Source organism: Anopheles maculipalpis, chromosome 2RL (assembly GCF_943734695.1).
Source record: "Anopheles maculipalpis chromosome 2RL, idAnoMacuDA_375_x, whole genome shotgun sequence".
Taxonomy (NCBI): domain Eukaryota; kingdom Metazoa; phylum Arthropoda; class Insecta; order Diptera; family Culicidae; genus Anopheles; species Anopheles maculipalpis.
Genome location: NC_064871.1, coordinates 2,289,161 through 2,303,952, shown reverse-complemented (window position 1 = coordinate 2,303,952; position 14,792 = coordinate 2,289,161). Strand labels below are relative to the sequence as shown.

The window sequence follows — 14,792 nt, the reverse complement described above, 5'->3', positions numbered from 1 at the left end:
GGCGGACCTAATCTAACCCGGTCGCGTTCTCGGTGGCGCAGAGCGGATCAAGTAGATCATCAGGCAGTGTAAGTGTGTGCTGGAGCCCCCTACTAAACGACCACATTTAACCCAGCTGCTGCTTGCCGTTGCTCGAAAACGAAACGATTGCAAACAAATGAGATCTGATTTGTTATGATGCGGCTTGTCAAGCTAGGAATGCTGCTGTTGCCGATTAATCCAACGGATCTTCCACACAAACGTTCATAGTGCACAAAAGTTCTACTGCACGCTTATAAAATTATCACTCAAAGCAGGAGTATGGTAATACGGAGAGCGATTATAATTATTCTACCCTTCTTTTTTCTGCTTCGCTTTACGTAATGAGTCGTCTACGATGTCGTCTCCAAATGTAATAAATTACACCTCAAAGTTATCATCTCGCACGAGCCGCATTCCCATACTGGCACGTGTCGTTTGCATTCCGCGTGTGCCAAGTTTATGAGTCAGAGTCAAGAAATAGTTCAAACAGGAATCAGCTCAGCCCAGGAAAAATAATCCAGATACTTTACTTCAGGGGCTTCTAAAGGAAGTAATTTCCCAAGGCCACAACCTTTTCATTAACACATTGTCCACCATTTGCACAGGAGAGCGAGAGAGATTTATCGCTCTTTCCTGATACCATTATGCTAGCACTAGACTACAAACTTTTTCCTGTCCCGGCTCAACTGGCGACCAATGTCAATTACCCAGTTCCTGCCCCGGGGAGTATGCAAATATTCATTCGAACTCATACATCCGTAATGGAGCCAGACCAGAACAGATGTTTCTTTCAATTGTTCGCTGTGTTTTGTAATCGACCGGAGGATGCAACGGTAGCAAACGGGAAGAAGATATAAAACATACATGTCGGGCTCGTGCTGTCGCCGAATTTTAAGCACTTCCGATGAACGCTAATTAGTGGCGCAATTTTATGTGCCTTCCTCCCTGCTCATTAGGGTATTATTTAAAATGCGCAAACACGTTCGCAGATATTGATGGTTGTACACACGACGACCACTCCCTCATCAACTGGGGGAGTCAACCATGATCAAGTTCACTCACTCTTCTGACATGAGTATGTTAATGCACCACACCAAATGAAATGAAAATAATTCTTTTGGAGTTGGCACATAATAAATAGGCATTATAGCACAATTAAGAATTTTCCTGCCTCTTCACACCCTTCCAAGCGGAGGCTTCCTTTCCTGGTCCATCGCTAGTCCAACACCAACCAAGCACTTGACATTGGAATAGTGGTGCGAAATGCGATCAATATCAGAGCAGTAACAACCATCGTCTCAACCGATGATGGACCGTGGCGGATTAACGCCTTCTTGTTAATAGGAACGTTACAATCTCACACTCGCACCCTCACATTCATCCGTAACATCCATCCAAACGGGAAAAAATCACGAGGCATTCACAGCTTCTTACCCATCGAAACGGCCTTTTCTCCCGCTACGCTGCTAACAGATGGAATCCATCGACGGCTCCTTGATGGACAACTTCCGAAAGTTCTTCTTGCGCTCACTTCCGGGTGACGCGGATGGTGGTACACCGGGCACAATAATGGCTGGTGGTAGTGTCATCGGATCACCTACCACTCCATTGGTGACATTCATTCCCGATTGTTCGTTCGCGTTGGCGTAGACGGGCGTGAAGCGTAGGTAGCCATTGTTGAGGGAATTTTTGCGGGACGATACGTTGTCCACCGATGATGTGTCGGATTCATCGGTATCGGAAGACACCTCTGCGAATAGAAGTAGGTTGTTACTGGTATTGCTCAAAAAATGGTATAATTTTAATTGTGTTACCTGTTACACCATTTTGTTTGTTGAGCTCTTTTTTCACATCGTGCAGTTGGCGTGCACTACACAACGGAGTGTCCACCTCGTACGTGTTGTTAAATGTGGTGTAATCGACCTGAAACCGATTTAGACATCATTTTTAGATAAAGCGAGCCTCTCACAGACTTTCAACTTGATGCAAACCTCGTACTCTCCAGTTTCCCGCTTGAATGTAACTACCGACTCGAAACGATGTCCCCAAAGGATCTCGGATGGCAAATAGCTGCTGCGTGCTTGTGTGGTCATACCGGTTGACTCCACGACTCCCTCTGTAATTAAGTTCTTGATTATCGTACACAGTCTTTGACTTAAGACGAAACACACATACACTCACCCAACATGACAACGATCTCGAACCGTTCCTTCAGCATATCTTGTGCGGACAGCCCATACAACGGACTATCGCGATCGATCTTGTGCACCACAATCGTCGGCCAGATGAACATTAACCGATCATCTCCCCCATCACAACTGACCTCCATGTTTTGTTGGTAAAATGGAAGAACTTCTCCTTCTTTGGTGACCTGATGATCAAGCAAAAAGAAGATTGTTTTAACGGTCCGAAACTTTCTTTCACTAGTCAATCCCCCTACCTTCCGACGAATTATCTGTGCCGTCACATGCGCCTCAATGATGTGGCTCTTGCGCATATCACCCACCCGGAACAGCAGGCACGGTACACCGTCTCGATGGCAGATGACAGCATTCTTGGAAAATAATAACGTTTGGGCACGCTTCTTCGGGCGGGACAGCTTCGCAAACACAATGCCGACCATAAATGCTTGTATGAAAACACCGGTAATGCTCTGCAGGGCTAGAATAAATATACCTTCCGGACATTCCTCGGTAATGTAACGATTACCGTAACCTGTGAAGAGCAGGAAAAGGGAGTTGTTGAACATCTCGTTCAAATTTTTCAAACTATTAATTCCCTGTGTCTACCTATCGTGTGCTGGGTTTCAAGGGAAAATAAGAATGCCGATGTGAAGCCATAAATATACGTCACACAAGGCTTGTGGCTTTCATCTGACAAAAAAAGGAGAAGGAAAACATTAATAATGCATGACAAAGGAGTAATGATCGATGTCTACACAGCTCACCACCGGCCGCTTGAATGTCTCCATGGCTTAATGCGATCAGGTACCAAATGGCGCCAAATCCTAACCAACTCAGTATGAAGGAGCAGGCGAAAACGAACAGTGTCCATCTCCACTGAATGTCCACCAGAGTGGTAAAGATATCCTGTAAAGAATTGTATCCGATTGGAACACGTGAACAGGTTTTATAAATATTCGTTTGAAACCGTCACACCTAGCGGAAATTTTGAGAACTACGAATGTTTCAAATTTGAAATGTTTTCATGCCGATTGAAATATTTCGCGCATACAGCACTACGGTCGGCCGCTCACCAACCTTTCTTATTTATTTTGTTTTTACTATTTTTATACTACAAATTCAACTAAATCTTAAATTTCAGTGTAGAGGCAGATGAACTTAACAAAAATTTTGTATATTTTATTCCATTTTTGCGCTTTATTAATTTAATTCGTTATTGTTACGTTATTGAATATTTCTATATTACCTGTAAATAACGGCGACGCCTTTTTGCTACATTGCCTTGGATAACGTTGCAGTCGCCCTGCTTGAAGATCACTCGCTTTCGAATCCTCCTCGAGCTGTATCGCGTCTGCCGGTATCTGAAACAGAAAAAAGTCATATTTTCCGAAATCAGATAAACATGATTTACAATTATTTTTGATAAAATGGTTTTATGCGCTTTTTCTGTCGGTCATTGTACGTACGGCACAGTCACGCACACGCCACCGACGACTACGAAGACGACGATTGTGGCGAGAGCGAACGACGCATGAGAATTCCGCGAGCGCCGCGAGACCGGACTCACCGAACCGCGACGGGCGCACAGTGTGGTGGATTCCGCAATCGAATCGCGAGACCGAAACACATTACTCGGAATTCTAAGCCCGCAAAACTACACTGCAAACAAAATTGACATTCTCGTTTTCCCGTGTGTGCCAGAGGCTTGCAAGCGCGCGCGCCTGTGTGTTTCTGTATGTGTGTCTCTCTGTGTATGTGTGTACGTGTGTACGTGTACGTATTGAAATTTTCATCTTGCCCATCATCACCATCGTCCACTTTTGCATTCTTCAAAAAAAAGTCCACAAACTCCACTCATCGAAGTAAGCAAATCGTTGACGGTCGTCCCGTCGAAACGCCTGGCTTCAACGTTCCAGTCCACTTTTCAACCCAACACCACCCACCCACCGCGTACAGTGAGTTTGTACAGTTCGATGTGTCTGCGTGTATCCGGGGCCCGCTAATCTGCGCTTTTTTTCTGCGAGCTGCTGGCTCTAACAGCAGCTGGAAATCTTCGAAACCCCAGGGAGACGACTCACATCCCAAACCCCACAACCTTCGCTCTCCCGGCAACGAACAGGCGGCCAAAGGTTGCTCCCTTCGGGCGAAGGAATTTAAAAGAGTAAAGTTCACGGCGTACACGTCGCAATGACGCGAAACAGTGACCGCTAGAGGAAAGAGACCGAGTTGTGTTGTGTTGTTGTTGTTGACGGCCAAACCGTGCCCTGCGAGATATGCGTGCATCCTTCGCCTGTTTGGATGATGATTACGCGCACGGCCATCTAATCTTTTTCGCTGCATCGCCAAAAAAATTCCTCCCTCTTCCTCCTCCATCTTCTCACCACAATCGGCTATCGGCCACCTGCGCTTGTGACGTTTGTGTTGCGATAGTGCAAATTGTGCCAACAGCTTCAGGTGGGCCTCAACCGTGGGGATGGGAAACCCTTCAGAAATGATCGTCTCCACAGATGTGTGTCCGTGTGTATGTGCTAATCTCTCCCACGGCATCATATGTGTGTGTGTATGTGTGGATGTATGCGCGATAATGTGTAAGACTGTGTGTGCGACTGGGAGGTTCGTTTGTTCGCTGTCAAACCCAACAGTTGTAAGCAACAGCGCGTTCCAGTTTCAGAGTTTCTAGTTTCCAGGAGACCCTTCTGCAAAGGGTTGAACCCTTCAAAAACACAAACACGCCCCCCATTGTGATAATGTAAACTTGGTGGAGACTAGCGAGCTTTAGCAATCTTTCTTTCCCACTACCCATAGTACGGGTATGATGAGATGACCTCATCGACTTTTTTCGGGATGACTTCCAGGCCTCTTGGGAGTCATTTTTTCCGTGGACGGCGCGTACAACTGTCAATGCTTAACTTTTAGAGGAACTTTTTTTTATTCTCAAGCAGCACCCTTGCAAGTCGTGACCGAAGGCTTCATCATCCAGGGAAGCAGAAAGAAAAGCCTGAATATCTTCGCTCACTGACCGCACGCGCGTGTGTGTGTGTGTGTGTATCTGCTGTGCCCTTTTTGCAGAAGTTGCACACCCCTAATCGAAGCAACAATTTATTAGCGGCCTGAACCCTTCTTCTTTTTGTTCTTCTTCAGGTGGGAATCTCTGTGGTACACCGTGTGCGCGCCTGATAAATCAAGGATCTGCTTAAGCACACGGGGTAGGACATGGGGTGGAGGTATGGGACAGGCAGGCAGGGCAAGAAGGGACGATACCGAGTGCCCTTCAAAAAAGGGAGAAATTCCTCCCGACCCACCCTAGCTAACCACCTCATTTCGGTCGCACTGACAGGTCGCGAAAAGGGGAGCACGCTCTCACTATTCCCAAATTCTCACATGCATCCTCACTCTCTCTCTCTCTCTCTCTCTCTGTTTCTCATGCGAAAACTCATTGCGAGTTTTATGCGTGTGCGTGATAGCGCGCCACGATCATATATGTCTCACTCTCGCTCTCTCTCTCACTTTCGAGATAACGCAGCCAAGTGTGCAAAAATATATGCGACCACAGAGATTATTGGGGAGAAGCGTTTGGTGAGCTTCATCCAAATCCACCACCATCATCCCTTAGCGCGAATAAGGGTGAAAAAGAGAGAGAGAGAGAGAGCCCCCCTTTAATGCTCTTCTTCTTCTGCTGTTTTTTTCTTCTTGATCCAAGTTTGCTTCCAGTAGAGATAACGCAAAAACCCCTCTGAAGAGGCAGCAGCTTCTCGCGCTAAGACCGGAGAGCTACTCGCACGAACAGCGTTATTAATGCTCGCGCGTGACTCGCGTTACGCTCCAAAAGTCGGTGACGGGCCTCAAACGTGGAGCAAAGTAGCAGGCTGTCAGTGTGTTTGTTTCGGTGTTGTAAAGCGCACCAATAATCGCCCCCCGTGTGCACACACACACACATAAAACCGTGACGCGGTAGGGCCCACTACCCCTCCTCCCGCGAAGTGGAAAACTCGTGGAAACTGCGGAAAACGGAAGGCTCTCCGGTCAGATCGAAGGAATCGCTGGTGAAACAAAGGTCGTACAACACGCCTGAGAACGCTCACCGTTCGTTTCGGCTCGGCACAGACACATACACACACGTGGATGGACGGTGGAGGAGATTGAAAAGGAAGCAAGTGTTGCTCTCATCGTAGGAAAACTCGTGGAAAACTCGGACTCGGAATCCTCCTGGCACCGCATTCTTGGGCAGCAGCGCATACTTGGCTGTTGTTCTGTTAGTTCTGTAGCGATCCGCGATTACTGCGCGTTCCATGTGTATCTGCTCTGCCGACATGGTTTAGTGTGTGCGTGTGACTTCGTATGTGTGTGTGTGTGCGTGTGTATCACTATTTTGTGATTGTTGTTTTGTTATTTTTGTGACACAATATCATACCCTTAAAATCCCTACCATTGCTATCCCAACGCCAGTCAGCGACTTTTCTTGTTGTCCCCTGATTCCCTGGCCGGTTTTGCTCCCATACACTCATACACACACACATCACCTGCAAAGTGCGTACGAACTGCAACCTGTTCAACTCTCATGTGAAACCTTCCACCAGCACCATTCCGAGTAATGGTTCCTTCCGTATTTGTCCCGTACTCGTTGTTGTGTGGAATCCAATTTTCCGTTGCTGCTTTTTACTGTGCCTTCCAGACCACCCATCACCCCAGGTGCTGGTTTTAAGTTAATTAAGCAAATGAAAAGCGCACACCAACAGCATTGAACGGAAAATACGGCCCTTCCAAGGCAGGACTTGTGTGTGCAAAGCAGGCATTTGCAGCAGGAGCGCCTGCAAACGTCCTGGGAAAATGTGATGGCCGCAACAAAACGTGAACCTATCCGCGCGCGCGTATGCGTGTGCCCGAATGTATTTATGTGTGTGTGTGTGTGTGTGTGCGCGTATGTTTATGTGTGAGCTCGCTAGGAAAGAGGCAAAGCAACTCGGTTCGAATAGTGGTTGGAAAATGAGTGGCTGCATGTTCACGGGCACTCACACACCATTCTCACTCACTACTACACCACGGATTGTGTGGCGAAGTGAGGCGAAAAAAAAGCGAACAACTGTCACTGCTGGAAAAGAAGTGTCATGCCAGAGTAATAATACCTGCGAAAGGAATATTTAGTGCTGTGCTGCGGTGGAATGCCAGAACGGAAAAACATCTCCGCACAAGTTCTTGCTGAGTTGCTGAGTAGTGTACTCTTGCGGTACGGCCTGGTAGATTGCCTTGTGTCGTGTACGGTTCGTGCTTCAGGGTTGGTTGGTGCACATCTCATCCCCAACTTCAGGGGGGACTCCTGCTGTGAAGCTTGTGTAACATGATGTTTGTGTGTGTCCCGTGTCCAAAAAAGGGAAATTTACAATGAATTCATGTAAATTTTTCGCCTCGGAGTTAACTAAGCTAGTGAAAGCGGGAATCCACTAATTCAACGCGCAGAGTTCCCGAATCTTGGTCCAAATTAGGACGAGCGTTTGCGAGAAGCGCAAATGAAACGTTGTGAAAATATTGGGAAATTCAACAACAATTTTGCTGTGCTGCGATAAAAAATCTCATCAACACTCCTCACATACACACACACACGTGCGCACACACGGACAGTGAGAGAAAAGCTGCGAAATCTTGCCCCACAATATTCATCCCTCCGACAGTACAGTTCAGATTAGTTTCAGTTTGTTGGGAATGGAAAATTCGCATGATATTATTCAAAAATCATATGAAATAGCTTCGTTTGCTATTTCCCGTGTGAATGGACAATGTGTGGTGTTTTCTTTCTTTGCTCCCCATTTTTCCTTATTTAACTACCGTCATCATCATCAGAGCTATGCTGACCTGTACGTTCTGCACTACTACTGGTGCAGGAAATGAGAGAATGTGTCTACTACTGTGCCACTGGTACTGGCTGGTTTGCCTGTCATCATCTCGTGCGTGTAGTGTTGTAGCAGCGTTTTTCCGCGAGACGAGTAAGCTCTCACCTTGCTCATTTTTCCCACATACAAACACACGGACACGCACATCAGCGTACGGTTTTCAGCTGCAAGGAACCTGGAGAAGAGCAGTCCTTGTGCTACGACGGCTCTTTGTTGGCTTACTAGGCTGATTAGTGTGTTGTTTTTCTTTCTTTCTTTTTTTGGGGAGGGGGAGGGGGGGTCAGTGTTTGTTGCAATTAGTGAATAATGTGCTAACATCAGGACTCCGGGATCTTCAAGAGATCTGCATTAGCCCTTTGCGTGCAGCGAGCTGGAAACAAACCAATCTTGCACACAAACTCACACACTTACTCGCTTGCGCTTTCCCAACGTTCTTGCATGCGTATTTGTGTGTGTGTGGATGGATTTGAGAAATTGTGAAACGGGATCGATGAAAAACGGGTTACCCAGTAGCAGATGCATGAGTGTGTGTTGTCCATCATTTCCCAGAGTAGAAACCGAAACGCCAACCTAAAGCTGTCATATACTTCTTGGTGTGGACTCTTGTGGACTCTCTAACGCTTCTCTCTTGAACATTTCCAAAGACCTGCCACTCCGCACTCTCCATCCCCTCCCTACAATAACTTAAAAGTGTGCACGAGAGCAATGTGGGAAAATGAGTTCCGGACACTCACGGTGAGCAAGTTTTCCACCACGAGAAAGTGAAGGAGAGAGAGCAAGAAAACACCGCATATGCGTACAAGGGAAAACTTCCAAATGAATGAACTTCTGTGAGGCGTGTGGCAATGGGGATGAGCCATGGATGAGCGCGAGCGGGAGACCCATAAAAATCACGATCTGGGTTTCTTTTTTGTTTTTTTGCAGGGAGAAGGGGGAAGGACAAGACGAAGAAAAGGGACAGAACAATTTCATCCAAAATTTTGTCACATCTCACATTGAATTATTATTATTATGCTTGTCGCTGTCGCCGCCGCCGACTTGTCCGGCGCGAATATTCCCCAACTGGGAGGTGTGAGCGATTTTCCTCTTATTTTTCCTGCCCCCCAAACTCCCGGAATGGCCACAATCTGTGGTTAGATGTGTCACGAAGACCAAGGTGAGCCACGGGAGGGGTTGCGGTGGAATGCGTTGATTTATGTATCGGATGCATTTGACATCTCCCGGACGTGACACGAAGAAGCAGATACGTCCCGGAAACAGGGGAGAAGGAAGGGGGCTAAGAAAACTAGAATTCGCAACCGTCGACACCTTACACGCGGAGCGGAGGTTCAAATCTGCTGGCACGCGGCCTCTACCTTGTTTTTGAACTCTCTCTCTCTCTCTCTCTCTCTCTCTCTCTCTCTCTCTCTCTCTCTCTCTCTCTGTGTGTGCGAGTTTGTCCTTTGCCAACAACCAACTGAGTAATGTAATTCTGTTGCAAATTATTTATAGAAGTATTTTCCCCTGTTCTTGTTTCTCATTTCCACAACAACAACAGCGTTTTCTCGTTCGTTTATTAGGAAAAATTTTAGGTGTATAATAGGCGGCGCAACAGGCGGAAAAAAGAACCCCGTGTAACGGACTCAACTCGTCACCACCCGATGGACTTTGGGCGTACCGCGTACATCGGGAGCACCACTAACACGTACACACATTGCACTGTGTTTGCCTGACAAGTGTGTTTGCCAGTGTTGAACCGATCGTGAGACAAAGTGGGGAAAGAAAAATAGTGCAACTGACCATCACCGCCCAGGATCACCACCTAGTGGATAGTGTACTTGTGTGTGTGCGTTTTTATGCGAGTGAGTGTGTGTGTGTGTAGCGATCGAAGCCAGTGATCATAAAACGAGAGCAAGAAAAAGAGAGCATATCCTTGTGCAAACAGAAAAAGTCGTAGAACTTCTTTCCAGTAGTAGTGTGCAATCGCAACTAGAGGTCCCAATTCCCGTGTCCGACACTTACATTCTTTCGCTCCGACCGTTTCCAAAAAGGTGTGCAAAAGTAAGGTAAAAGTTTTGCAAAACAAAACAAAACCTTTATTCTGCACAAGAAGAAAAACAAGTCGGTCGCCGTTACATCCTCGTCGGTCTGTCATCTGTGCTGGATATCGGATTAAAAACCTCCAGTTTACTACTGCTGCATCCCACGCCATCCGCGTCTCGTGGGAACAATCGAAGGACGTTTTTCCACTTCACTTCGTCGACGTGGAGAAGGACAGTGGTACAACAACAAGAACACCACATGGAGAGTTTTTCCGGGAAACAGTAGCAGTAACACTACACGGGCTAGAACTTTTCACCCCTAAAGAAGGCAACACCACTTGGGGGTTTTTTGGCTGTTTCTCGTCAGGTAAGTTTTCGTTTTGACAATGTGTTTTTCCACCCGTTTCCAGCTTGAAAACTTCAATCGAACTGCTTTCGAACAGCTCTTAAAGTGCCGTCGCCCTGCGCCCACGAAGAAGCGCTAAAATCCTTCCGACACTTTTGACATTAATTCAATTAAAGAACGCTATCCAACTACCAACCGTGTCGGACTCGGCTGTAGAGAGGAGCGAGCCACGGTGAAAAATAATATACACCACCGCATAATGACGATGATGAGCGCAACGGAACAGTGCCCGCAGCAATACTTTCCCACACGCAGGCAGGACCAACCAAATGAGAATGGTCCTAAGGTTCGTTGCGGAGTGGAGCGGGAAAAAGGTGAACATTGTGTAGCGCTTTTCCCGATATTATATTATCCCAGCGTGGACACTGGTCGTGAAGTGGACTGTGGACACTGGTCGTGAAGGTGGAAAAGCCCTTGCGTGGAATAGTCTCGGAGATATAGGAGACACAATCGCTCTGCTGCAGTGCAGTTTTGAGAGAAAGTCTAGACCAAAGTTTGAAGAGCAAGACCTCACTAGGATCTGCGGACTTGGAGACTGCAGATAAAACGCAATCAATATCCGGATAGATTTGGATTGTGAACGTGATCAAATTGATTGCACCATAAAATATGTCACCTCGGAGGTGGCCTGCTGTCAGGTGAACTTTAAAGACTGATTTATAGTTTCCCCAGGACCCTAGGACCGCAGTTATCTGTGCGCAATGTCACTGCAGTCCACCGGAACCGAGACTTTAGATCTAATGCTTGATTCAACACTGCGACTTTTGTGCAATCACTTGTCATTCAAAATGGCAGTACACCGAAAACACAGAAACACAACATTCAATCAAATCCGCACCTTTGACGTTGTACGGCCCATACCTTCTTGATGTGCTCGGGTGCCGCTGCTGCTGCTTGTTGAGCTTCATTTGATGGCATGTTCTTCCCGAAGGGATGCTTACAGCACGGCCAATTTTACCCGGTACGTGTGTGTGTGTGTGTATCGTTTGCCAAAAAATCCTCGCACTCGGTCGATGTGGCGAGGTGCCTTTTTGCTTTTTTATTCGGCTGTGCGTTGTAGCGTGAAATATTGTTGCGAAATGGCAGTGAGGCTTGTTTGCAGCCAATATTGCCGCGTACATGTCGCGCAGCTCGTGCCGTCGCTCGGTAAAGTGGATTGCCACATGCTTGACAGGTTTCCATCATGCAACAAAACAGAACTGACGGCAAGTTGTTGAGAAGGGAGGGATCGAGTTTTGGTAGTGATTGAACCCGGGGGAGGAGTGACCGTCGAAAAAACACAAACACTCATACTTGACTCTATGACTCTCCGGTACAACTTCTCAGGAATATGCGAAGCCTGGAAGCTTCCCAAACAAAAACGGCAGAGATCTTAAAATACGCACCAAGGCACTTTCGCCCCACCCCACCCAAGACAAATACCCACAGCACGAAGTTAATGGAAAACAACTCAATGAATCGATTTTCCGGGCCCTCGACAACTTAATGCCACCTTTTTTGGAAAACGATGTTCGTACAAAGGACAGATTTGTTCGTCTACCTGAGCGCACAAGCGCACCGGTTTGCCCGGTTTGTTAAACACTAAACAGACTATCCGGTCCCACCACGATAAAACAGCACACCGAAAACAGGGAAGAACAGGGCTCGTTTGCCGTTTGCCGAACAAAAAATAAAGATCCACGGAACACCCTCGTCGTCGGAACGCGCAAGATGAAGTTGAAGCATTTGTCTTCATGATTGTAATTCATTTACTAATTAATTGCTTTTTGCCAAACTTTGCACGTTTTACCCATGACGTCCTCTTACCTCCCTGCCCTTCACCGCTTGCTCATCCCATCCCAAATGCCCAAAAGAAAGAAGAATATGATGGCCTTGTGCCACATGGACACACTGGACAAAGCATTTGCAGACTGTCTCACTCTTACTCTCACCCTTACCCAACACAATTGTGCCGTTTGGTCACACCATTTGGAAGTTCCCTTTGGAGTGTCAGCTCTCCTCGCACTTCTCCAACGAAGAAAAAGCATTGTGGGTTGTTCTGGTGGGTCTGATAACAACAAATATAAAGAGCATATGTTGTTTTTCCTTCTTTTTTTCTACCCCCTAAAGGACCCAACAAAAATCTAAATGAACTTTTCCTTTCTGCTTTCCATGGTCACGGGGATGGAGGCGACCGGCCACCACCAACACCTGCTTTCGACAGACTTGTGTTGAAGTTGAAGCTGACATCGAATTTCGTAGGGGGCGCGAGAAACACACTGTAGCGAGAACATTAAGAAATCTGTCCGTGTCCATTTGCTGTATACGCTAGCCCCAATCTTCTTCTGGCACAACTTTCCGTGCCACTTCATTACGGTTTACGGTAAAGTCGTTGCACCGAGAGGAAGGCGAAAAAAAAGGACACATGAAAATGATTTATAATTTACCTCCCAGAAGTGGCACGTGGGGCTAAGTAATTCTCATTTTCCCCATTTTGCCTTCCAAACATATTGTTCCACTGTTGGGACACATATTGTGAGGATAAACCTTCAGCAGGATATTCTTGTCGAGGGTGTCGGAACCGGAGTGTCGTCTTTCCAACTCCACCAATATCCGCACCAGACAGACTGCATCATACGCACGGTTCCCAGCGGCAAAACGATCGGGAAAAAGTTTATTGGCAGTAAAGGAACATAACTTCGCACTAACAGCACCGGCAGCCAGGCAGGAAGCGGCACAATCGTGGCAGCCGGAAAAGCAGCTTGCCACGGGATCGGTTTTACTGCAGCTCGACGATGAGTTTTTACTGCCCGGCATGCAGCCCCCAGTTCAGCAAGAACCGATACACATGCCAGCCCATTTTTCCGGCTGCTAGGTGGAGTTCAGAGGGGAGGTTTTTTTTGTTGTTGCTTTGCATCTCCATCTCCAGACGTGAAGCAAATGGAAAACATGTGTTTAGACTCTAGTTATGCGGATCGATGATGAAATGCAATTGCAACCCAGGGGTGTAGCCGCACTGCGCTCCATAACTGGGTGGAAAAGTTTTAACGGAATTGAAAATGGAGAAACCTCCATCTTAACTTCCTGAGCGTTAGACCCGTTCGGCGGTCGGTTAAAATGGAAACTAATCACATTAATCTTTAGCGTCACTGCTGAATGCTAATCGCCCTTTAAAGCGGAAAACTAAATCATTCCCAAGCGCTGTGACCTCGCACAACTAGCAATTACTGGAATCGATGCTAGACATTGGATGATTTATGAATATTTGACTCTCGGTAACTGGGCCGGTATGGCCACCAAAAACCGGAAGCTATTAAACGCCATCGCAAACGAACCGCTCCAAGCAGGGAGGCTTTAATTATAGTCACCAGCGCGCGAGCGCGCGCGTTAAAAAACAAAATCCCAGTTTTAGAGTCCTTTGACAATTCACTCGCTCGACGTAACGAGCGGTCGTTAAAAATGAAATTATTTTTGCATAAATCCGCCGGATGGGGACATGTGGGACAACGGAGCGAAGCGGGCAAAAAGTAATTACTATTTCCACGATAAATAATCTCCAGTTGCATCACCCCAACACCCGCCAACTGCTTGCTTGTCCCATTTTGTCTGAAAAATCATCACCATCGTTGCAAATCGTCGTTTTCCTTGCCCAAAATGCAGTTCATTTCTCGCCTTAACCTTACTTATCAGACGTGAATGCATTTTCCTTGAGCGGTAGAGCGTCTTTATACCGGAGCAAGCCGTCGCCGTCCTGACTGAGTCACATGATTCTGACACACACACACACCTTCAGTGGACGTGAAAATAACCTTGCACTTCATGATGCAATGCATGAAGTCTCGATTTTCCATTTTCCTTTCTTTTTGGTCCGTTCCGGATGCAATAAAATGCGAATCGTATCGCGACTTGGTTCTTTTCCGTGCTGACCCAAGACCGTGTAGCAAGTCAGGCTTGCTGGCTGGCTGGCTGGCTGGCTGGCGGCCATTCCGAGAAAGCATCCTAAAACGGCGAAACCTTGTCAGGTGTCCGTGTGTTTGTGATTGTGGAAATGTGGGTTTTTTTTTTCGGGAAATGAAATACGGGGAAAATTTTTAACGCAAACCACCTTCAAGCCTTTTTTTTCGTGAAGGAGAAAAGCTTTTCTACTCGTTTTATTCCGTTCAACTCCTCGGTAGGAAAATGTTTCCAGATATGCGGGCACGCCAACAGAGCAGACCAAATGAAAACCGATTTTTTTCTCTTTTCCCATTTCAACTGAAATGAGCCAACATGAAATGAACACACATATATACACGAA

General features: G+C 46.8%; 2 protein-coding genes across 4 annotated transcripts in view; one reads left to right on the top strand and one right to left on the bottom strand.

Moving 5' to 3' along the window:
• The window catches only part of LOC126556976 (probable ribonuclease ZC3H12B), a 288,446-nt gene that overhangs the window by 186,493 nt on the left and 87,161 nt on the right, over nt 1-14,792 (top strand). The window lies entirely within an intron of this gene.
• Nucleotides 1,484-14,792, bottom strand: part of LOC126557627 (G protein-activated inward rectifier potassium channel 3-like) — a 56,546-nt gene continuing 43,237 nt past the window's right edge. For all 3 annotated transcript variants that reach the window (XM_050213473.1, XM_050213476.1, XM_050213474.1), the window contains exons 2-9: nt 3,451-3,565; nt 2,969-3,110; nt 2,811-2,894; nt 2,462-2,736; nt 2,203-2,392; nt 2,013-2,137; nt 1,836-1,944; nt 1,484-1,771 (exon numbers count right to left, since the gene is read on the bottom strand). In XM_050213473.1, the coding sequence (XP_050069430.1) occupies nt 1,488-1,771; nt 1,836-1,944; nt 2,013-2,137; nt 2,203-2,392; nt 2,462-2,736; nt 2,811-2,894; nt 2,969-3,110; nt 3,451-3,565 (1,324 nt within the window). In that variant the 3' untranslated portion in view covers nt 1,484-1,487. The remainder of the gene's footprint in view (nt 1,772-1,835; nt 1,945-2,012; nt 2,138-2,202; nt 2,393-2,461; nt 2,737-2,810; nt 2,895-2,968; nt 3,111-3,450; nt 3,566-14,792) is intronic.